Source organism: Alligator sinensis, unplaced genomic scaffold, assembly GCF_000455745.1.
Source record: "Alligator sinensis unplaced genomic scaffold, ASM45574v1 scaffold487_1, whole genome shotgun sequence".
Classification (NCBI taxonomy): Eukaryota; Metazoa; Chordata; order Crocodylia; family Alligatoridae; genus Alligator; species Alligator sinensis.
Window position 1 is genome coordinate 267,314 of NW_005842301.1, and position 22,919 is coordinate 290,232.

At 45.6% G+C, this 22,919-nt stretch overlaps 2 protein-coding genes across 5 annotated transcripts in view; one reads left to right on the forward strand and one right to left on the reverse strand.

The window, feature by feature from the left end:
• The window catches only part of EMC3 (ER membrane protein complex subunit 3), a 22,216-nt gene extending 18,114 nt beyond the window's left edge, over positions 1-4,102 (reverse strand). For 2 of the 3 annotated variants that reach the window (XM_006028257.3, XM_025209660.1), the window contains exons 1-4: positions 3,905-4,036; positions 3,287-3,455; positions 1,814-1,871; positions 1,019-1,112 (exon numbers count right to left, since the gene is read on the reverse strand). In XM_006028257.3, coding sequence (XP_006028319.1) covers positions 1,019-1,112; positions 1,814-1,871; positions 3,287-3,455; positions 3,905-3,947 — 364 coding nt within the window. In that variant the 5' untranslated portion in view covers positions 3,948-4,036. Of the gene's footprint in view, positions 1-1,018; positions 1,113-1,813; positions 1,872-3,286; positions 3,456-3,904 lie in introns of all 3 variants that reach the window. The other variant, XM_006028259.3, reaches the window with a different exon arrangement.
• A 19-nt stretch (positions 4,103-4,121) lies between these two features.
• FANCD2 (FA complementation group D2) overlaps positions 4,122-22,919 on the forward strand; it is a 194,560-nt gene continuing 175,762 nt past the window's right edge. For both annotated transcript variants that reach the window (XM_014522094.2, XM_014522095.2), the window contains exons 1-6: positions 4,122-4,169; positions 13,043-13,132; positions 13,565-13,702; positions 15,130-15,197; positions 17,505-17,608; positions 19,181-19,244. In XM_014522094.2, coding sequence (XP_014377580.1) covers positions 13,066-13,132; positions 13,565-13,702; positions 15,130-15,197; positions 17,505-17,608; positions 19,181-19,244 — 441 coding nt within the window. In that variant the 5' untranslated portion in view covers positions 4,122-4,169; positions 13,043-13,065. The remainder of the gene's footprint in view (positions 4,170-13,042; positions 13,133-13,564; positions 13,703-15,129; positions 15,198-17,504; positions 17,609-19,180; positions 19,245-22,919) is intronic.

Here is a 22,919-nt window from a genome sequence, read left to right on the forward strand (position 1 = left end):
CCCCCACTCAATTCTGCCTCCCAAAAACAAGGTGCCATCTTATTATTATTTGGAGCCTTGTAGTATATGAGAAATGATGGTATTTCACCTTTTCCTTTAACTTTCTATTTCATATCAATAAATATGTTTTTTAATTTTGACCAACAGATGCATCTTACTGAATTTCTCTTGCAAGGCGCACAATCTCAAATTAATCTTAATGTCATGGCAGCAAAAAGATTAAAAATAGAAATAACTTAAAAAATATTTCAAAGAAAATACTGATGTGTGTTCCTTTCTGCTTCTTTTTGATAGAAAAGGTTCTTCCTCCCTAATCACATTACGTGCCGTTTTCCCCCACAAGTAATTCAAGGTTACCGTTTAAGTCAACCTCACAAGAGTCCAGAAAGTAAGAAACAAGAGGAAAGAAATTTTTGGTCAGACACTTGAAAACTACTTTGCTTTAGTCATTTTTAAAAATAACTTCTATGACTAGTTAGCTGTAAATAGTTAAATTTTTCTGTATCAGTTAAAGCATTAGAGTCAACATTCAACCCAACACATACAGCAGGTTTTTTGGTGCAGCCAGGGCAGAAAAGTTTAGACAGTCTCGATAATTCTAATGTTAACAAGTAATTGAAGGAAAAACCAAAATACACACAAAGTGTTCTTTATAAAGCAGGGAAAAAGTGAAAAGGCCATTTTTTACACAATCTTTTTTAGTTTTAATTTAAAACTGCAAAATCCTAATGACACTGAAATCTTCATGGTGTGCTTAGAAGAAAGTGTGTGTGTGGGGGGTGGGGGGATGGGATGGGATGGAGACACATACTTTACCACTGAAAAGGCTCAGGTACAGCAGGCAGAGAATCAATATAAAAAACTGACAGTGGCCCAGTAGTGCATTTGCTTATTAGCCCACAAACAAACAAACTTTTTACTACTATTTTTTAATGGTGTTTATATGGGGGATGAGTTATAAGACTACTAGGGCTTTTCAGGAAAGCTCCCTACCTATGCAGCTGATATTTTAACATACCTGTCATTGGTGAAGGGGGTACTACCTTCCTTTTTGTTTTTTTAAAAAATCCATCCTCTGGATTATTGAAGAAATATTTCCGTGTCAGAAAAGACTGAAAACAAAATGAAGAGCAAGTTGTAATGATGTGGGGAACCAAAACAGGTATATACTCATGAGTAGAAGTATCCCTTTCCAGGGCTTAGGATGCACACTAGCCATTCATTTCTTCTTTCCCACCACCTTCTTCCAGCATCTCTTCTGCAGAGATACCCATAAAAATCATTTTCAGCTCTCTTTCTCAGTCTTCCAGGCTTCCCTGGATCCTAGTAAATAACCTGTATTGTGACTGAGCTTCTTTTCTCAATGTCCCAATCTAGCATTATTCTGTTTCTAAAATTCTCTCAGGGATATCTATATCATTTACTTTTTCATGCATGCATGTCATTAGTTCAGCAAGGAAACTTAAAACATTTGTGCACTTTTTTCCTCCAGCCAGTTTTGCTATACTCTTAGATTTAACTGCAGCCAGACTCTGGTGCCTATCAGGACAGAGACTGCCAATATTACATGATTTTCTACAGCATTTTAAGTTCTTTCCTCCTTAAAGATTTAACATTTTGTAAACAGGATATACAAAATGACCACATGAACATAACTGCATGAAAAATAACTTGAGGAACTGCTTGATATCCGAATATTAATTTCTTAAATTTAACAATGACGTACTTAAAACTTTTATGTTGCTTTTTCTTTATATATCTTCTACAAAAAGGCTAAAGCAATTCATATGTTCAGTTTCAAAGGGACACAAACCTGTTTTGGAATGTATTTTCCATTTTCTCTGAGGACTCTGCTTCTAATCAGAACTTGGCTGGAAAACAAACTCATTATTAGAGAACAAAAGAAATCAGACTTCTAATCCTCCTCGTGCCTAGTGGGTACATTTAGCGTTCAATATGCTGAACACTAAATGAATAGAGAAAGGCTGACTCAGGAACATCTATCATAAAAATATACAGACATCATGTGAATGGAAGTTTTAATTTATAGAGTAATAATATATTTTGTGGCTTGTAGCAACTCACTCAAATCAGGACAGACGTGAAATAAAAAACTCATCACATTCCTCCTCCTCCATCTGCAAGATCAGGAAAATTAGGGTGGAAAAATGAAAGATTTCTCTCTCAGAAGAGGGCAAGTAAAGTACTGAACTGATTCTGTTATCGTGTACGATAGGGTAGCAAGGAACAGTATGTTTCATCTAGGGATGTCAAATGAATAACTAATTTAATCGCAATTAGTTGCATGATTAAAAAGATTAGCTGCAATTAATCATGATTTTAATCGCGCAGCAAAACCCTCAAAATTATGTGGGTACTTTGTATGGCTCTCCCAACCTGTGGGTGTGGGGTATATGTGGGGGGAATTTGTGAAGGGGTGTGTGTGGGGGGGGGCTGTGGGTGTATGTATGGGGGGTTTAAAGCCTGGAGAGAGTGGACCCCCACACACCCTGGCAGAATATAGGGGAATGTGGGTCAGGAGTGAGGGGCAGCAGCAGGGCTGGGTGGCTATGGTTTGGGAGTGAGGAACAGGGGCAGAATGCAGCCTGGCGGCATGTAGAGCAGAGCCCAGCAAGTAAGCCTGTGAAGGGGAAGGGGCAGGGGGTGGGGTGCAGATTGAGGCCCCCATGGTAAAGGAGGGAGTGGGGCAGGGACTGGGGTGAATGTGACCCTGGGGCCAGGGTAGGGAGTGGGACAGAGCCGCAGGGGGCTCATAGTCCTGGGGAAGGTATGGGGGGCATATGCCCCCTGGATTTGTGTGTGGGACAGAGGCAGGGTGCCCACTGTGGACTGGGGCTGTGTGCCCAGTTGCCCTTGCCCCAGGAACCATATGCTGGCTGCGCCATGCCCCCTGGCGGTGGGAAGCACATGGCATTGTAGGGCTCCTGAGGCAAAGGCAGCAAGGGACAGAGCCCCAGCCCGCAGTGGGCAGCCCTGCCTCTGCTCCGTACACAAATCTGGGGGCATGTGCCCCCCCATGCTCCCAATGATTGGCCGCTCAGGTTTCTAAAATCCAGCAGGTGCTCGATCCCGAGGATGCCGGATTTATGAAGTTATACTGTATAATGTAAATATACCAGGAGACTGAAACAATGGTGCACAGCCAACTTTAATTGTGCTATTTCCTAAATTCTGAGTGCTCAGCTTTGCAACCTTAATGTTCTGTAACAAAGTTTTATGTTTGGAATTAGCAAGACATTTTCGGAGCACTCTGCTGGTAGCTTACCTGTCTGACACTTGCTCCTGAGTGAGCTTTTTGTCACTCTGGAGTAAGATTGACACATAGTGTCGAATCATCCCAACAAAAAATGTTATAAAAACAATAGGAAGGACCACCCATAGCCGGATATTGGAGTCCAGCAGAAGCTCTGGTTCACTCATCCTTCCAACAGGCCCTGGAAGAAAAATAAATCTGCTCATATGTTATCTTTTGGAAGAATGTGGCATTATTTGCATACAAAATAAAAGGTGCATTTTCACTAAAAAAACCAGCATATTCTGATAAAGATTCTGGGCTGGCTCCGCTTCCCAACATAGCGGAACTGCACTGCAACCTGTCTTGTTTTCCCACAGCATTTATTCTGTGTTGGTCACTGCTTGTTAACTGGCCCGTTTTGAATGCTCTTTCCGCTCGGGAAGAAAACAAACACAAGCAGTTTGCGCAAGACGTGAAGATAAGGAAAGTGCTGCTTAGCTCCGGGCGCTGGAGCCTGCGGATGCGGTGGGCACAGCGCACCACTCACGCCGGCAGCCTGGGCCCAAGACTAACAACCCGCGGAGCAAGACAGACAGCTCCGCCCCCCCGCGACCGTGAGCACGGGCAGCTCCGAGGCACAGCTTCCACCTCCAGGCCGACGGGACCCTGAGCCCCGCCCCGCAGCCTCCATCCTCCTCACGAAGTCTGGTGTTGGCTGCAGCCCGTCCCAAGCCAGCTCCCCACATACCCGCCACAGCACGCTCCGCGCAGAGTCAAAAACCCCGGCCACCCCCCTCCACTTCCGGGAAGAGCGCAGAGCCCGGCGCCTTCGCGAACGTACCAGGAACTGCGTCATCATAACGCGACAGCAGCCGCGACCTGGCGGGAAACTCAACTCTTGTGAGCGCGAGCGGTATGTGCGGCGCGGCCTACATCTCCTTCGCGGGAGCAGCCTGCGGGGCCGCGATGGCGGGAAGTGCTTGTCGCGGGATGCGGAGGCCGCCGGCGGTGAAGCCTGTGTTGGGTTTGCGGCTGTCCGGGAAGGGCAGGGACTGGGCGGCTGCAAGGGACTCTTTGGGGCAGGCGGGCTGTCGAGATGCTGCCGTCGGTCCATCAGCGCTCGTAGACATGGTCTGCCTGCAGCCCGAGCCACATACGCGAAATTCCTCTGTGGCTCTTGGACGCCTTCAGTTTATTGGAGTGGGGCCTTGTATGCAGAGCTCGAATCTAGAACCCAGGTGTCTAAAGTTGCCAGTTGGGAACTACTGACGAGTGAAGGCACCTACTCTAGCAGTCCCTTTCTGTTGACAAATCACCCCATTTGTTGCAATCACCCACAGTTCATACAAACACAGAGTAGGGAGCATAACGGACAAGTAACTCGGCATGAAGCCCCAGTCCAATGCTGTACTAAGTGACCCTCACATGTATGTCAAGGGAAGTAGTGAGTAGGTAGAACGTGGTGACTAATCTCTGGCCATCACATTACTGATATGATTACTATCTTGATATCTAATTCTGGTGACCACATTTTTAAAGGGTATTGAAAAATTGGAGAGGGCACAGAAAAGCACCACAAGAATGATTTTAGGTTTTGAGAAAATGCCTTCTAGTCTTGAAGGGCTCAGTTCTGCTAATTTATCAAAGAAGAGGTGATTTTGTTGCAGTGCATAGGTACTTAAAGTACTGTGTACCAAAAGACTTCTTAATTGTGTGAGTTGAATGCCTTTCTGGAAGATGTGCTTTAGCCAGATACAGGGAATGATCCTAGTCTGTATGATATTTAGGGGCCTGTGATGTATGGAGTTTCAGACTTGATCTAAAAGTACTTTCTTGCCTATAAAACCAGTGACAGTCTTATGCATTTCTAGTCTACCCTCTTTGTGCATTTTCTGAAAATCTTTCTGGCAGGGATCCTATTGAGAAAAAATAGGCGGTGACAATTTGCTGTAATATCAACAACACCCACCATCATGCCTGAATAACATTGCAATGACCACATAAATAAAATCAAGTAGGAGTGAATTTCATCACAAATTCAATAGTGTGCTATTGGAGCTTCCTTACTGGAAATCTTCAAGCAGCCTGGGGCAAGGGCTTCTGCTGCTGCTACTGCTGTTGTGGTGATGGTAGTATAAAAAGTTCTGTACTTGGGTAAATGTCCATGCTGGAGTTTATGGTTCCATACACTGGAAGTCCTGCGTTCAGGCTCTGAATGCCACTAGAAATGTGGCCCTTTCATGTGTTACCATAAACTTTGGACCATTTGGTCTTTAGAGACACAAGACACCAGCCCAGGGGTGAGCAAAATATGGCCTGCGGGCTGGATCTGGCCTGCCAGGCCATTCTATCCAGCCCGTGGGGCTTCTAAAAATTTAGAAAATTATTATTTATCTGCCTCTGGCAGCCTGTCAAAGATGACAGGAGCAGTAGGACCCAGGGGGAGCCGATGACAGAATTAAGCAGCCCTGAGCAGCAAGGCCAGCTCGGCCCCACCCCACCCCACCCCACCCCCAGGCCCAACTAGAAGCCTCTGACTACTAGAGGCTTCTGACCTGGGACCCTGGGGCTGTTCCTGTCTCCCTGTGCTGGAGCGAAATACAGATAAGAAGGAGGGGGGAGGGAGGCAGGGAAGGACCGCAACTGATCACCCCAGTTGCCAGGGCCAGGCCCTGCTGGGTTGGGCTGCCTTCTGTGGTCCTGGCACTGCAGCCGGGAACCACGTGGTGCTGGAGCAGCTGGCCGGGGGTGGGGAGGAGGAGTGTGGAAATGGCTGTGGAAGGTGGGGGGAAGGAGCAGTGAGTGGGTGTGCGGAGCACAGCAACAGCAGGGTGGGAGCGCGGGGTTTGCACTGGCGGGGCCCAGGGCAGGGTTTTCATGGAAGATGCTTATGTGTGATTTGTTTTATTGGGGAGAAACTTTTGCATGTCAGCTTCCATGTGGTTCTTTACAGAATGGGACCGTTATCTAATGAAGCTAATGTGCAGCAACTCCATGATAAAAGAAATCACGCACAAGTGTTTTCCATGAAAATGGCTTTTCTACCACATTTTTCAAGCTCTTCAGTGACTAGCTAGTGATGGGAGCAGGATTGTGATGCCTGGAAGCTCTTAGTCCTGAACTGGCACAAAGGTAGCAGTTACAAGAGGGTTGTTTAGCACTTGGATGAGGCAAGAGTGCAGCAACTGTAACTGTGACTGAGCAGCCCTCTTCAGGATCTGCTGTGCTCATCCCACATGGGAAGGGGCTAGAAAAGATGCCTAAACATAGTCTGCCTACCTTGTTCCTGACTGGATAACAGTGTCCAGTGAGATCACCTTTACTGTAGTTGAAATCAACCAAGACATGCAATCAGTTTCAGGACCCAGAACATCAAGACCCTCATGGGGTGAATATACTGAGCACTGCCCCATCATGGCTCAAGACTTCAGATGACACATTAACATTGCTGCACAGAATGAGACCTAACAAGTGGGAGCTGGGCAGCTCAAAGAACACGGAGGCAGCTATAGCTTATTCTGGAAAGGTCAACAGGAATTCTTACTTTATGGAGTTGGTTTTGCTATTAAGAATGAACTCAAATCAACCCAATGAGTTCTCTATCGCAATTAATGAGTACTTCAGGATTCTGTCTTAAATTGGTGGTGAGCCACTACGCCCCTGTTATTAGTGTGTATGCCCCATCTTGATGCCACCAACAAAACCACGGAGGAAATTGATGCAAACCTTGCCTAAGTGCTTTCTCATGTTCTGGAGGAAAACAGACTTATTCTGCTTGCGATTTCAATGCCAGAGTTGGAAGAGACTCAAACTGTGATGTGATGATGTGATGCTGCGGCTAGTAAAGCAAGCAAAACGCTGGCTTGCATCCATAGATGCTTCTCAAGCAAATCCCAGGATGTCATTCTCCCATTGTACTCGGCCTTGGTGAGGCCGCAGCTGGAGTACTATGTCCAGTTTTGGGTTCCACAATTCAAAAAGGATGTGAAGAAGCTTGAGAGAGTCCAGAGGAAAGCCACGTGCGTGATCATAGGTCAGGAAAACAGACCTTATGATGAGAGGCTGAGAGCTGTGGGACATTTCAGCCTGGAAAAGCACAGGCTCAGGGTTGATCTGGTGGCTGCCTATAAGTTTATCAGGGGTGTTTACCAGGATCTGGGGGAATGTTCGTTCACCAGAGTGCCCCAAGGGATGACAAGATTGAACAGTCACAAACTCCTCCATGACCGTTTCAGGCTGGACATAAGGAAGAACTTCTTTACTGTCTGAGCCCCCAAGGTTTGGAGTAGACTGCTGCTGGAGGTGGTTCAAGCACCTACTTTGAACGCCTTTAAGGGACATTTGGATGTTTATCTTGCTGGGATCCTATGACCCCAGCTGACTTCCTGCCTCTGGAGAAGGGGGCTGGACTCAAAGATCTTTTGAGGTCCCTTCCAGCCCTAATGTCTATGAATCTGTGAAACCTCTGGAACGGAACCAAGGAATGATAAGGAAGGAGTGGGAACACGGCAGCCTCTTCTTGCCTAATATACCGAACGTGGACTCACCATCACCAACACCCTGTTTCACTAGAGAAACAGGCACAAGACATCATGGTAACCCCTGTGATCTAAGCATTGGCACCAGATTGGCTATGTCATTGTTTGTGCCCAGGATTGCAAAGATGTCCCCATCACCCAAGTTATGCTGACGATTATTGGACTGATCGCCGACTCATTTGCTTGGTTATGTCAACTTAAACTGGCTCCCAAATGATGCCTGCAGCAGAAGCAATGTCGATGGAAGATCAACATCGAAGGACACAAGGACCCAATCAAGCAAGTCCTCTTCCACGGTGCCTTAATGAAAAACTGGCAAATTACAATCAACAACAACAGGAGGATTTAGGCAGTGCTTGGGCGTCTTCAAGTCCACCCTCATCAATGCCTGTGAAGAGACACTTGGATTCTCTACCAGAAAACCTCAAGACTGATTTGATCAGAATGACTGGGAGATCCAAGAGTTGATTGACTGTAAGCCCAGACCTTTTGTGCTTGGCAGAATGACACCAGCTCTAAGCAAAAGAAATTGAATGACCAACAAGCCAAGGCAGAGGTCCAAAGGAGGACCCACAAGATGAAGAACAGATGATGGGAGGACAAGATGATGGAGATTCAACATCTTACTGACATTCACAATATGTGCAGGTTTTTTTGTGCCACCAGAGCAATCTATGGTCTGAGCACTCTAGGACCAAACCCCTTGAGATCTAAGGATGGAGGAGACCTGATCAAGGAAGGGGGAGCCATCAACACCCATTGGAAGGATCATTTTGAAGACCTTCTCAACTGAGAGACTGTTGTTGATGAGAGTATTCTCAAGTCCATCCCATAACACCCAGTCAGAGACAGTCTTGGAATCCCTCCAACTCTTTATGAGGTGAGGAAATCCACCAAGCAGATGAAGAATGACAAGGCATCTGGAGCTGATGGAATCCCTGCCAAAATCTTCAAGCAGTGGGGAGAGGAGCTCACATTGCAGTTCCATGTCCTTGTCATAAGGATCTGGAATGATGAGGAAAATCCCAGATAACCTCAGGGATGACATGATCCTGACAATCTTCAAGAAACGAGATGGATTCAACTGTGGAAATTCATAGAGGGATTGCCTTGCTGTCCACCACAGGAAAGATTATTGTGAGAACCCTCCTGAACTGTCTCCTTCCACTTGCTGAACAGTTTCTTCCAGAATCTCAGTGTGGGTTTAGGACATAAAGAGGCATGACTGACATGATCTCCACAGCTTACCGGCTGCAGGAAAAATGCCGGCCACAACATAAATCTCTCTACATGGCTTTCTTTGACCTCACAGAAACCTTCGACTGTTAACTCAGAAGCTCTGTGGAGGATCCTTCTAAAGTATGCATGTGCACCAATATTCATCACCATTCTTTGTCTGCTCTGTGACAGTATGCAAGTGGTGGTTTTCAGTAACAGATCTATCACAGATCCCTTAGAGCAGTGGTTCCCAAACTCTGACAGATTGCACATGACCAACTTCAAATGATACAACCTTAAGTACCTCCAGCAAATTTTTGTCATATAAAGTAATTATAATAAATCTGTTAACATGTACCACTGACAGGTTGTCTGCATACCGCTGGTGGTACCCGGACCACAGATTGGGAACTGCTGCCTTAGAGGTTAAGACAGTATTTATGTAAGGCTGCATCATTGCTCCAACACTCTTCTTGATATTTCTTACTGTGATGCTACATCTGACCACCAATAAGCCACCAGCCAGAGTGGAGCTAAACTACCAAATGGATGGCAAGCTTTTTAATCTCAGCTGAATCTGAGCCAAAACCAAGACCACCCTGACCTTAGTTATCAAGCTCCAGTACACTGATGATGTTATACAGTGTGTGCTCATGTGGAAGCAGACCTTCAGGTAATTGTTGACTTGTTTACTGAGGCATACAAGCAAATGGGACAGATGCTTAGCATTGAGAAGACTAAGGTCCTCCATCAACAAGCTCTTAATGAGCAGCCCCCAGTTCTGGTAATTCAGATTCACGGTGAGACTGAAGAACGTTGAGTACTTCCTGTACCTTGGATGCCAACTCTTGCAGAAGGCTGACATTGACAAAATCTAATATTGCCTCAAATGTGCAAGTGTAGCTTTCAGATGCCTGAGGAAATGGGTATTCAAAGATTGCAACATCAGATCTGAAACCAAGCTTACTAGTTTATCAAGCACTCATGATCTCCACCTAACTGTACAGAACCGAGATGTGGATGACGTACAGGAGACATCTCAAGTCACTGGGGAAGTACCATCAACATTCCTATGGAAAATCCTTTGAATCCAGTGGGAAGATAGACACACCAACAATATTGTCCTCTCACAAGCAAACGCCATGAGCACTGAGGCATTGATCACCCAACATTAACTTCGCTGGGCCAGCCATGTCATCCAGGTGTCTGACTCCAGACTCCTAAAGAAAGTTTTGTTCTCCCAGCTCAGTCAAGGTGTATGCTCAAGAACAGGGCAGAGAGAGTGCTTCAAGGATGTCCTGAAGGCCCACTTGAAAAAATATGACATCAACATCAAGTCATGGGAGACTATCACCCAGGACCGCCCTAAATGGAGGACGAGTCTGCTGCAAGGATCTTGCTACTTTGAAAACTTAGGACAACAATAGGAGACAGAAAAGTGGGAGCAGCAGAAACAGTGTGTTGCACACTAAATCCAGAATTTAGAGCCGCTCATAGATTCATAGAAGTTAGGGTCAGAAGGGACCTCAGTAGGTCATTGAGTCCGACCCCCTGCCCTGGGCAGGAAAGAACGCTGGGGTCAGATGACTCCAGCTAAGTGCTTGTCTAGTCTCCTCTTGAAGACCCCCAAGGTAGGGGAGAGCACCACCGCTGTTGGAAGCCCATTCCAGATTCTGACAACCCTTACTGTGAAGTTATTTCTAATGTCCAACCTAAATCTGCTCTTTGTCAATTTGTGGCCATTGTCCCTAGTTACTCCAGGGGATGCCCTAGTAAATAGAGCATCTCCTATTCCCTGCTGCCCTCCCCTGATGAATTTATAGGCAGCCACAAGATCACCTCTCAGCCTTCTCTTGCGAAGGCTGAAGAGATCTAGGTCCCTCAGTCTCTCCTTGTAGAGCCTTGCCTGCAGGCCTCTAACCATACGAGTGGCCCTCTTCTGAACCCTTTCAAGATTCTCCACATCCCTCTTGAAGTGCGTTGCCCAAAATGATGCAGTAGTCCAACTGCGGCCTCACCAGTGCTGCAGAGAGGGGAAGCATCACTTCCCTGGACCTGTTCATCATGCATCTGCTAATGCATGATAAAGTGCGGTTAGCCTTGTTGATCACTTCATTACATTGACATCTAACGTTCATCTTGGAGTCAGCTGTGACTCAGAGATCCCTTTCCACTGCTGTGCTGCTGAGAAGGTCATCCACCAGCCTGTAAGTGTGTTGGCGATTCTTTTTGCCCAGGTGCAGCACTTTGCACTTCTCTTGGTTGAACTGCATCCTATTTTGTTCTGCCCACTTTTCCAACCTGTCCAGATCCTCCTGGATCTGTTCCTTACCCTCTGGTGTGTTAACTTTGCCCCATAATTTGGTATCATCTGTGAACTTGGACAGGGTGCTCTCCATGTTCTTGTCCAAGTCACTGATGAAGACATTGAATAGCACTGGTCCAAGGACCGAGCCTTGCGGGACTCCATTGCCTACATCTTTCCAGGTCGATATCGACCCATCCACTACCACTCTCTGGATGCGAACCCTAAGCCAATTTGCCATCCACCTGACCGTGTAATCATCTACATCACAGCCTGTCAGTTTATTTATGAGAACATCTGGCGTGGAAAAACGTGTCCAAGTTGTAGCAGAGCCTGTTGATCCTGAATTGGCCTCATCAGCCATCTTTGGACCCACAAATAAGCCAGTCATGGAAAACAATCATCCTTGACTTGGAGGGATTGCCAATGTTGATAGTTTGGGTTATTTTTGGTGCATCATTTTACACTTATCTATGTTGAAATTCACCTGCCATTTTCTTGCCCATTCAGTCAATTGTGCTGGATCCTTCTGTAGTTCCTCAGAGTCTGCTTTGGCCTTTATCACTTTGAATAATTTTGAGTCACTCAGAAATGTGGCTACCTTGCTATTCATCCCCTTTTTCAGATCATTTATGAATGTGCTAAACAGTACCAGTCCCAACACAGTTCCCTGGGGAACCCAGTTGGTTGCTTCTTTCCATCCTGAAAACTGACTATTCATATTTACTCTCTGCTTTCTATCTTTGATCCAGTTTCTAATCCACAACTGTACGTTTTCTGTAATTGTGTGACTTCATAACTTTAAGAGCCTCTGATGGGGGACCTTGTCAAAGGCTTTTTTTGGATTGACTTGACCTTCTTCCTTATTGACACCCTCAAAAAACCTAGAAGAAAAATTCTGAGAGAACGATGAACACTTGCCTGTCACTGACGTTTGGTGGCACTCTGCTAGGAAAGAGCAGAATCAGTGTAGACTTGTCCTGCAATACACAAAGAGATCAGGTGACCACTTGCTCATCAAAAAGGAGAGGTTGGAGACATGGCGATAACCGACTGGGGAGTCAGCATTAGGCTATAGTTTCTTGAATAGAGGCTGAACAATTGCAGATTTAAGATATTCAGCAACCTGCCCTCCCAAAGGGATCCTTAACTGGCAGTGGCCTCAGTCTCCTGTGACTGGTTCTTATGAGCAAGGATTTGAACAGGTGCAGTTCACAACTGGTTCCCTGCCCCACTCCCTCCCATCCCCCCAAACACATCCTCTGCATCAGAGGGTGACAACTATTTAAAACAGTCCATGTAAATAGATAATAGCCAGGCTTCTTCAACCCTAAACTCTGACTACAGCAAAAGTGGTGGTCTTCAAGCCATGCCAAATACAGGCAACTTTGTCTGCAAAGTATGTAGAAGACTCATCGCAGCTCACTGGGACTTCCTTTTTTCCCCTACTATACATGTGTAAACTGCCTTTTAGAAAACACAACAACCTGTGCTGTATAATGTAGGTGGTGGTGTTCTTTCTCTGTCTGATCAGCAGAGTAATACAGAATGCAGAATAACATTGATCAAGCAGACAGTTTTGGTATTCTCTGAGAAGGTAATCTGCATTTCTGCACTTTCTTCACTATGTGGTGTTATTTATTTGCTTAAATTTGTTTAAGAATTCTAGAGCAAATGTTTATCTCTCTTTGCCTGTTTAATTGTTTTTTCACTGTTGTATTATAGCATACAGCAACTATTTTGTGGCCATGGTTTCAAAACGAAAATTGTCCAAATCTGATGCTCGTGGGGAGAATCCGATTATAGAGTTACCAGGTACGTTTGGCAAAAATGCTTCTTTGAGGTTAACTTGAGGATAAGCTTTTTGGATCAGCAGTGTGCCTCTTGTATGTGTCTGTAAAAGTTCTTGTATGATACAATAATAGTAATTCATTAATGGAGGCTGGGTAAGCCTCTGACTTTAAATCTTGGTATTAACTCAGATACCTGGATAGGTCAAAAAGATCTTTCTCTTGTGGACTGGTTGTGCACAAGTAAGTGCTTTATGAGAGTTGTATATATTCTTATATGTTGACGATTTACTACTGTCAGAGATAACCCCAAGGTGTTTAACTCTAAAATTGGTCCAGTACAACAATTTTTACAGAATTTCTTGGGGGAATGCTAATATTGAACTGTTTACCTGTAGTAAAGATTTGCATTGCTTCTTGCATCTCTTGGTTACAATAAATGGCCTTGTTTTCTTAGAAGCAAAAAAGTCTCGTATCTCTGATAACAAAAAGCCCTCTGCCCAAGATGGAGTGGTGGAAGATGGTGGTGTACTTGTGGAACTGCTGAGAACATCAGGAATTACACTGAAAACTGGGGAAAGCCAGAATGAAATTGGTATGGATTTAGCATTTATTCCACTTAGTAGTATTTCATAGATTTCATAGACATTAGGGCTGGAAGGGACCTCGGAAGATCATCGAGTGCAGCCCCCTGCCCAAAGGGCAGGAAGTCAGCTGGGGTCATAGGATCCCAGCAAGATAAGCATCCAGTTTGCTCTTCTAGGTGTTCAATGTAGGCGCTTGAACCACCTCCGGTGGCAGGCTGTTCCAGACCTTGGGGGCTCGGACAGTAAAGAAATTCTTCCTTATGTCCAGCCTGAAACGGTCTTGTAGTAGTTTATGACTGTTCGACCTAGTCATCATCCCTTGGGGCGCTCTGGTGAACAAATGTTCCCCCAGATACAGGTGGTCACCCCTGATAAACTTATAGGTTAAACTTATAGTAGTGTATGTGCAGTAGATTAGGGCTGTACAGTAAAGCACTCAGTTCAGGTAGTGCCTACATTAAGGTTAACCTGACCTCTTCCATTCTTTCTGGTTGATGCTCAGAGCATAAGGCAGCTATTATGTCTTTTTTTTTATCTTTGATGTTCAGTACAAACTTCTGCCTTGATTGCCACACATTTACCAATGCATTCCACAAGCATTTCAGTTCTGCTTTTTATATACCCATGTACAGGCTGTGCAGAACAGTGAGGAATTGTTACTATATAGAGAGGTATGGAATGAGATAAAGTAATAAAGATAGTTGAAAGATTTTTCCTTAATGTTCTTATTAATTCAATACAGAAAGGATGAAGTAGGATTTTGTTTGTAGTTTTACAGTAGTTTGTTTTAAAGTTTTACAGAGTTTAGCTGTAGAAGTAGGAGCACAGAAGCAGCAAACTGTTAAAGGGAAGCCCCCTACTTCCCTTCCTCTCTCAGGTTAGCCACAGCTTTCAGCAGGTTTGGGGAAGTGATTTGGCTATTTCAAAACAACCTTTTTTCTCGTTTTGAACTAAGCTGCAGGAAATGTTATTGCCACATAGGCCCAAAGTTAAATGTTTTCTTTATTACTTTTTGTCTGGAGCTATCCAGGCTCACTATCTTCAGGATGCAAGATGTAATTTCCCTTCAATGGATCCCTTTTTTGACTACTGCAGGGCTATCCGACTTTTGAACAGCCAGGGGCTGCATTCTGCTTGGGCCTTGGTCTCTCTCCACCCAGCTGCCTTCTATGCAGATTTCTTGGCTCCTGAAGGCTATGCCTTCCCCTCCCCATTGACAGGAGCAGGAAGCAGAAGTTGGAAGAGGGAGGGGCTTTTTGATTATTCCAGGTTTTTGTTTAACTAAGCATTCTGGATAGGAGCTCATAAATGCCAGTGGATGGCTTCCTATAATATGCAAATCAATTTGTATTTGATAAAATATTATGCAGTTTATGTTACTAAAATGTTTGTCTTTGGTTACTTACTTATCATGTTCTTTACACTTTCTTCTTAGCTGTGGATCAAGCAACTTTCCAAAAGAAACTCTCTCAGATGCTGAAGAAACACCCGTTCTATCCACATGTATGTAGCTGACACCAAAAATTTTAGGAGAGGATAGTTTGTACAGTACATTACTGTGGGGACTACCTATTCTAGCAGGCTGTTAGCATAGACTAAAAGCTGGTAATTCAGAATGTGTCAGACATATGGCATTCAAATACAGCTATCTCCGGTTGTATCCACCAAGTCCCCACACTCTTGCCTCCTCCTTCAGAACAAATGATCTTTTGGCCGCCTCTTCTCAGACTCCTCTGTCATTCTTACACTAGTCCCACAGATCATGTGACATTGTTTTCTTCCCTCAGCTCATATTGTCCTTTCCTCTCCGTTCCATCTTTCTTGAACTGTCATATCTGACTCAGTGGGCACCAAAAGGGTGGCTGGTGCATGCACACCTATCAAACCAGCTCCAGCACACACATTGATAAACTTGCCTTTTATAAATCTGAGAACAAACATTTTCCATGCATCACCATGGCCAAGGTTTTTTACCCTGTCCATTTTGGCTCCATTCTTTTGTATGTACACTGCAGGAAAATAGAGATTGAGATACCAGGAAATCTAACAGGTGCAAAAGACAGATACACCATTGGAGAAGGAGGGTCAGGTCAATTGCTTAAATTCTTAATGGAAAATTATCTTTTAAGTTTTTTGTTCAGCAGCTAACTGTTTGGGTAGCTGACAGCAGTGGAGTCCTTGTCCTGTCAACCTTTGTCTGAATGTGTTCAGTTTGTAAGGGCTTCTCTTGCTTTTCTCCAAACAGTGCCACCCAATAGGGCTGTGTGAAATTTCACTGGCTGTTTTGTTTTGACACTATTTCGACTCATTTTGAGCTTGAAACAGTGAAATTGAAATGAAACAAAGGGCTTTGAAACAGCCTCGAAACAAAACAAGGCTTGTCGAAACATTTAAAAAGTTTTGAAATGTTTTCAGTTTTGAAGCAGTCAGGTAGTAGGAGATAGGAGAACCAGGGCTGATCTCCCAGAGGCTCTGCAGCCCCATGTTGCTCTCTCCGCCTCCTGCGGCCGGGCTGCGGGAAGCTGATAACAACGCAGGGGAAGACAACTGAGCCCGGGCTCAGTTTCCCTCCCCAGTGCTGTGATCAGGCTGAGGAAGGGAACTGAGCCCAATTGCTCAGTTCCCCTTCCCATCCCTTTGATCGCTCTGGGAAAGGCAACTCAGCCCAGCTGGGCTTCCCCTCCCCAGCACTACGATCATGCTGGGGAAGGCAACTCAGCCCAGCTGGGCTTCCCCTCCCCATCATTACAATCGCGCTGAGTTGCCTTCCTCAGCATGATTGTAGGGCTGGGGAGGGGAACTGAGCAATTGGGCTCAGTTCCCTTCCCCTGCTCCCCGGTCCCAGGCGGCAGCACCCGGCTTCCCTCCCTTATGTGGCAGGCAGATCGGGGGCTGCAACCCGGGAGGACTGGCACAGCCCCCAGAGCCCTCCTGGGGCTGCGGGCTCCTGATGTGCGTGCCGGATGAGAGAGGCTGTTTCGAGCTTCCCTATTATAGCCTATGGGCTAAACATCAAAACAGCATTGAGACAGCATCACTGTTTCGACAAAACTAAACGGAACAGCAGTTTTGAATTGAAACGAAATTCGAAACGAAACACTGTTCCGTCAAAACTTCGAAACGCAAGTCAAAACGGAATGGTGCCATTTCAGCTGTACCGCCCAACATGTGCTTGAGACCATTTGTCCTAGCATTCCAAATGTTTTTCGGATCTGCTGTTTGTTGGATAGGATTCCTTCTTGTCAGCTGCACAACATAAGGTTGCAGCTGGGACTGGGCCCTTTGAATTACAAGGAAAGTAACTGTTAAGTTGGCCCCTTACAGTGCATTTTCACTGGCTCCAAACTGCCTTCAAGGGTGCCACTAAAAATAGGTTCCCAACCACCTATTCCTCAAACTCCAAAACCGGAACCGAGATGGTGAGAATGCCCTGGGGAGCCCACCACTTCCACTTCTGAGATTTATCTCTCAAGATCTCATCATTACAATTCTAGTTTTGGAGTGTGGGGAATGGATATTCAAGATTTATTCTTAGAGGCAGTCTTGAGAGTAGTGTGGTGTCAATGTAGCTATACCTTCATGTGAACTAATAGAGGAGCCAGTATCTCCTTTTGTAGGTTCTTAGATTATACAACCAAAGTGCTTCCTCCCCTATTTTGTTTTTTTTTCCAACGGCTCCTATCCAGCTGGATGGAGTTAGGACTTTTGGGCTATGTTGACAAAAAGCTCCCTTCCCCTCTCATCATATGCACAGTAGTGTCATCATGACATCTACTCATTTGTGGGTGACTTGTCTGTCTGTCTTTGCAGGTTGTGCAGGACTTTATCAGTGGTTTAGAGTCTCACATTCAGGACAGAGACCTGTTCAGGAACTGTCTTCTGCCTTGTGCTCCTACCCGCAGCGAAGGTGCAAGGTCTGAGGAAATGTATTTCTTTCTTCCCTTCCCTAGGAGTTACTGTGACTAAATATTTATAATTGTGGTAGAAAAAGTTTTGTTAAGACAGCAACAATAGTTACTTATACTGGATAAAATCTGTATCCTGTGTGTAGGAATGGCTAGATTGAAGCACAGTACTTAAATAACAAGGAGTTACAGGCAGGGAGGCATTTGCTAGCTGCTTAGAAAGTGATGTGCTCCAGAACAATTATTTTGGGATTGGTGCAGTGCCTTTCCTTGACCCTCTCTAATTTTTACTCTGGGAACATTATTAGAGCAGGTGTTGGAAGTTAGAGGTTGAGGTGATGTTGCATACAGTAAGTAAGATTTAGGTTTAGGCAACAAGCCCATTTGTAGATGTGCTCAACATTTTCTAAACCATGTTAACTAATTTGCAGCCTACAGTTTGAATAAAATTTCAGCTAGGATTAAGGATTAATAGACTATCGTTGACCATCATGGCAGGGGGCACTGGCTATACACCATCTATACACTTGACAGCCCCTTAACAGAGGTTGGAAGTAATTAGGAGGGGATAATAAGCCTGTGTAAGCACTGCTGCATTGTTGCAGTTATCTAAAGTGCTGTTCCAGAAACTGTAATTGTCTTGATACTTAGCTAGGGGAGGTGTTGTTGGCACATTTGACTTTTTAAGGATATTACTTTGTGCCTGATAGCCTCTATTGTTTTTCAAAAACCCAATTGAGTTTACCTTGCAGGAAAACTCCATTCGAACTGGAACCAACTTGAATTCAGACTACAGACGTCCATGTGTATACATTTACAGCTGTAGTCTGGATTAAACCTAGAAAAATGGAATGTCTATAAATAGTCCAAGTTTATAAGACTGGCGGAGGGTGACTACTTAAATAATATCTTCAGGAGACTTAGTAGGACCTCCAAAGGCTCAGCTTTCCAAACCCAAAGCAGTCTTCCTAGAGCATGAACTGGGGTGGGGGGGAGGGGGAACCAAAGATGATTTACAGCTAAAAGCTGAAGTATAAATTATCTGTGCCTCAAAATTTCCCCTGACTACCAGCAGTGGCATAGGTTAGATAGTCATCTTTAATAGTGCCACTAACAGAGAAGACTGCCTCTTCATTTTTCTTTCCTGTAGATGTGTTAGTATTGGTCCCCAGTTGTATTAGGAGAATTCAAATAGCATCCCTTGATATTCTCTGGCTTGACCACTTTTGTCTATGCTAGTGTCCCAGTAAGGTACATTAGTGGAGTTTTAATTGTTGGTGCTGGGCTAGAGTATGGCATCTGTGGCAAAATGGGTATTATAAACCACTCTATTATATACCTCTAAAAGGATCCCAAGCTTTAGAAAGTTTGGAAATACATAGTTATACTAATGCATTGCTTTGGGGAATAGACTACTTGCTAACACCTCAACCATTCTCTAAGACTGATTGGGGAGAGTATCTTTGCTAGGAAGAGGAAGCCATAGTAAGCAGATTATTTTTTCAGTTCTTGGTGGGCAAAAACTGGCTATTCACATCATGCATTTTTTTAACAACGATAATAGAATGTTTTTGCTTACAGGATTATGGTGCATTCGTACTGTGAAAGCCTCATGAAACTACTACTTGGAATTGAGATTTTACAGGTAGAGACCCTTTAAATTTTTCTTTTCAGTTGTTTTCATTTCAGTTGTTTAGAGCTTCAAATGCCTAATTTGGGTACTGTGTAGGCTTTCCATAGAATTGACCTAATGCCCCTAATATGTAACTTGTTTTTCTTGCTATTCCTGTCCTGAGATCCACAGAACAGCTCTGCCAGTTGAAAAGGATTAGAAAAGTGAGGATTATGAATGGACATACAGGAGAAGAAAGCTAGGATGTCTATAGGATATATGCTCTGAGTTTCAGTCTGCCTTCTGTGTCTTGAGACCACCTGAACAAATTCTGCTAGTAATGGGCCCTGTATTTGCTACACAAGTCTGGCAAAGTTCCATCTGATGTTTTTATGCTCTTAAAACAGCAGAGGTTAGGCTCTCTCCGCTGGAGAAGTAGGGAAGGTTTCCATAAAAGATCCTTTTTTTACTCCCCTGGTCCCCATCACCACAGTTCTGAACAGTTCAAACCTTCACACATCCTGTGAGGTAGTAAAATGCTACTGTATTTTCCTACATACAACACATACTTCCCCCCCTGAAATCAGCCCCTAAAAAATGGGGTGCATATTACAAGTGGGGAAGCGATTTTCTTCTCTGGAAAAGAAGCAGGCCTGGAGATTAGTGCATGCTATGAAGTTGCCAAGATGGCTGATTCCTGTATTAAACCCCTCACAGCCATAACTATTGGCTGAGCACTGTAGCTAGTGGCTGAAACAACAAGAAAGCTATTAGTACTGTCTTCATGAGGCTTGTGATGAGGAAACAGCACTTTGTATACAGAAACTTATATAAAGAACTACTTACAGTAAAGAAGTAAGTCTTGCTACTGCCCTTGCAAGGATCTGGCACCTAAATGTATGTGATAGGCTACAAATAGATCTTGCCCTTAATGTGGGAGAAAAAGTTTTCCTGGGGGGGAAAAATGTGAGCTTTCAGGTGCCCTTGTCGCTTGTCCTGGGACAGAGCCCCCCCAAAAGATATGCAGGATAAGAGGTACTAATTCTTTGTCTTGCCCTGTTGTGATGAGCATCTGAACAGTTGTCCCATGGGACAAGTGGACTGGTTGGTCTTCCAGGCATTCCACAGTGCACTGCTCTGGTCCCAATCCCATCCTCTCTTTAACTGTGCAGCAGCTCTGGTCCTGATCACAGAATTCTACTGCACAGAGGTGTCAGGCCCCAGGTACCTGCCCCCACCTATTAATTGCCCAGCATGGAGACTTAATGCCATTTTGTGCTCACCACCCACCTGAAACAAGCATTGGAGCCTGCATCCGCTGAGTACCACCAGCCACCAGGAACCTCCATCCATCTACCTAACTATTTGGCTGTTGGGGAGGTCATTCAACCCATCCACAACCCACCAAAGCAAGTTCAGACCTCGGACAGGGGAGCAGCAGCAATTAATACCGCTACCCTCCTCCACTACCAAATTCCCAAGTTCCACATGGCCGGATTGGGGCTAGGCCATGCCTCCTTCCCCCTGGCACAGCTAGCTTGGGGTTGGGTCACAACCGCTTCCTCTACAGCCCCCCACAGGTTGGGGTTGTGCCAAGCCATCTTCTCCTACATGGCTGGATTGGGGCTGAGCTGCTCCCTGCTCCCTTCTGTGTGCCTGGATGGGGCCCTGTCATACCTGCCCCTGGGCAACAGATTAGGACCACCGTTGGATCTGGCGTATGGATCGACCAGACACTGCCCATTCAGCCTACTGGGCAAAATGGTTGAGCAGCAATTCAAAGCTATGCAGTTAACTCCAATGCAACCACAAGACATAATACCAAAAACTGCCATGGGGAAAGCAGGGGGATAACAGTAGACAATGTACTGTTGCTGTAAGGGTGGTTAAAATACACTGAAGAGATCCAAATGAGAAAGCTATACCCCCTTCTACAGAGGCAGGTAAAACCCCCACAATTTGTACCAATTGGGTCATAGGGTACAATTCCTTTTTGACACCAAATGTGGCAAATGGTTTAACCCTGAGTGGAGGGATAAGGCCCTCTAGCCAAAAACCTGTGGATTTTTATTCCACAGGAGCATTGATACACCCCAGTCAAAAAAGGCCCCGAACTGCGGGAGCATGGTGGTGGTGGTGGCAGGATTGCCATGCTGCGAGCAATGCCGGCAACTCTGCAACATGCAGAGCCGCAGAAAGGGGGCAACAAAGTCAGGATGGTAACAGTTCAGCCCCCCCAAGACCCAAGAGGACGATGGTGGCAGTGGGTTTGCTGTGCCGCAAGACTTACCAGCAACCCTATGGCATCTCTCGCTGCAGCAAGCAGGAGCCCGGAGACGGGACAAAGAAAAAAAGCCGGTACCAGTGTGGATGTGCTTTGTAAGCGCGTGCCAGCACCGATTTGCCAGCTGAGGCACCAATAAAATCCCTGTGCTCTGGTCTGATGGCGGGACTGGAAGGAAGTCTCCGGCAGCCGAGGGCAGGCTCTGGCTGGAGTGGAGAGCCAGAAGAAGACAGTTGGTGGCAGCCTCCATGTGTGGGGCTGCCCCCACGCGCTGACTTGGTGGAGTCAGTGCACTTACCCGAAGAGAAGACCTGGAAGCACTGCTGTGGAGAGGGCCGAGAGGACGATGACAGACCTACAGGACTGAATGAGAACGCTGACTGGTAACACGGCGTCCGTGCAACATCAGAGTAACAATGGGTTGGCTCTAGGTGGGGTGTAAGGGAGACAGAGCCCCGAGATCCTTGCGCTAACAAGTGACCTTAGCAAGACACCACTGAGCTGGGAGTAACAACAACCCCAAGATTAAAATTTCCATCAAAGACATGGCAGGCGAGAAGCAAAGGTGGTCTAGGTAACTGGTGTCAGGGGCAAACTGTTGGCCTGCAGGACCACAGATGGCTCTGGCTGGCTAGAAAAGCCTAAGTGGGGAGCTCCGGACATGGCAAGTTACACATGACTATTTCCTTCAGTCTCTCATAGGACTTGCTTTCCAAGCTCTACATCATTTTTGTTGCCTTCCTCTGGACGGTTTCTAACTTCTCCATGTCCTTTTAAAAATTTATAAATGTATAAAAACTCCATGGCCCACCTGTGCCACAACAACTGCCCAGCTCCCCAGCCCCACCTGCAATGGGCAGGGCTTGGCAGTGGGGAGCACTGGGCCCCACTCACTTGAACAGCAACAGCACAGAGTTGTCTGCCTGCCTGCAGTGCCACCCACAATATGGAGGCTGTGGGGCTGGGCCTGCCCCCACCCCTGCCCCTTGGGACTTGCCTTAGTCCCAGGGGGCCCAGGTGCTTCCTCCCCAGGCCAGGCTAGGCAGACCCCCTGAAACCTGCTTGCAGTTCCCCGGTTGATAACCACTGCTCTAGATGAGGCCTAACGAGTGCCAGGTAGAGACAGTATCATCTCCTGTGTGTTTCTCTTAATGCTTCTACAGGTGCATCCCAAAATCGCATTTGCCTTTTGTGCAACTATACTATGGAATTGTACTACAGGCCATTATACAATAGGTATTGTACTCCTATTGAATCCACAATCTTCCAGGACTCCCAGATCCTTCTCCATAGTGTTGCAATCCAGCCACATGTTGCCCGTTTTGTATTTGTATTATTGATTATTCTTTCTGAAGTGTAGTACCTTGTATTTGTCAGCATTGAACTTCATCCTGTTAGATCCAGCTCAGTCTTCCATTCTGTTG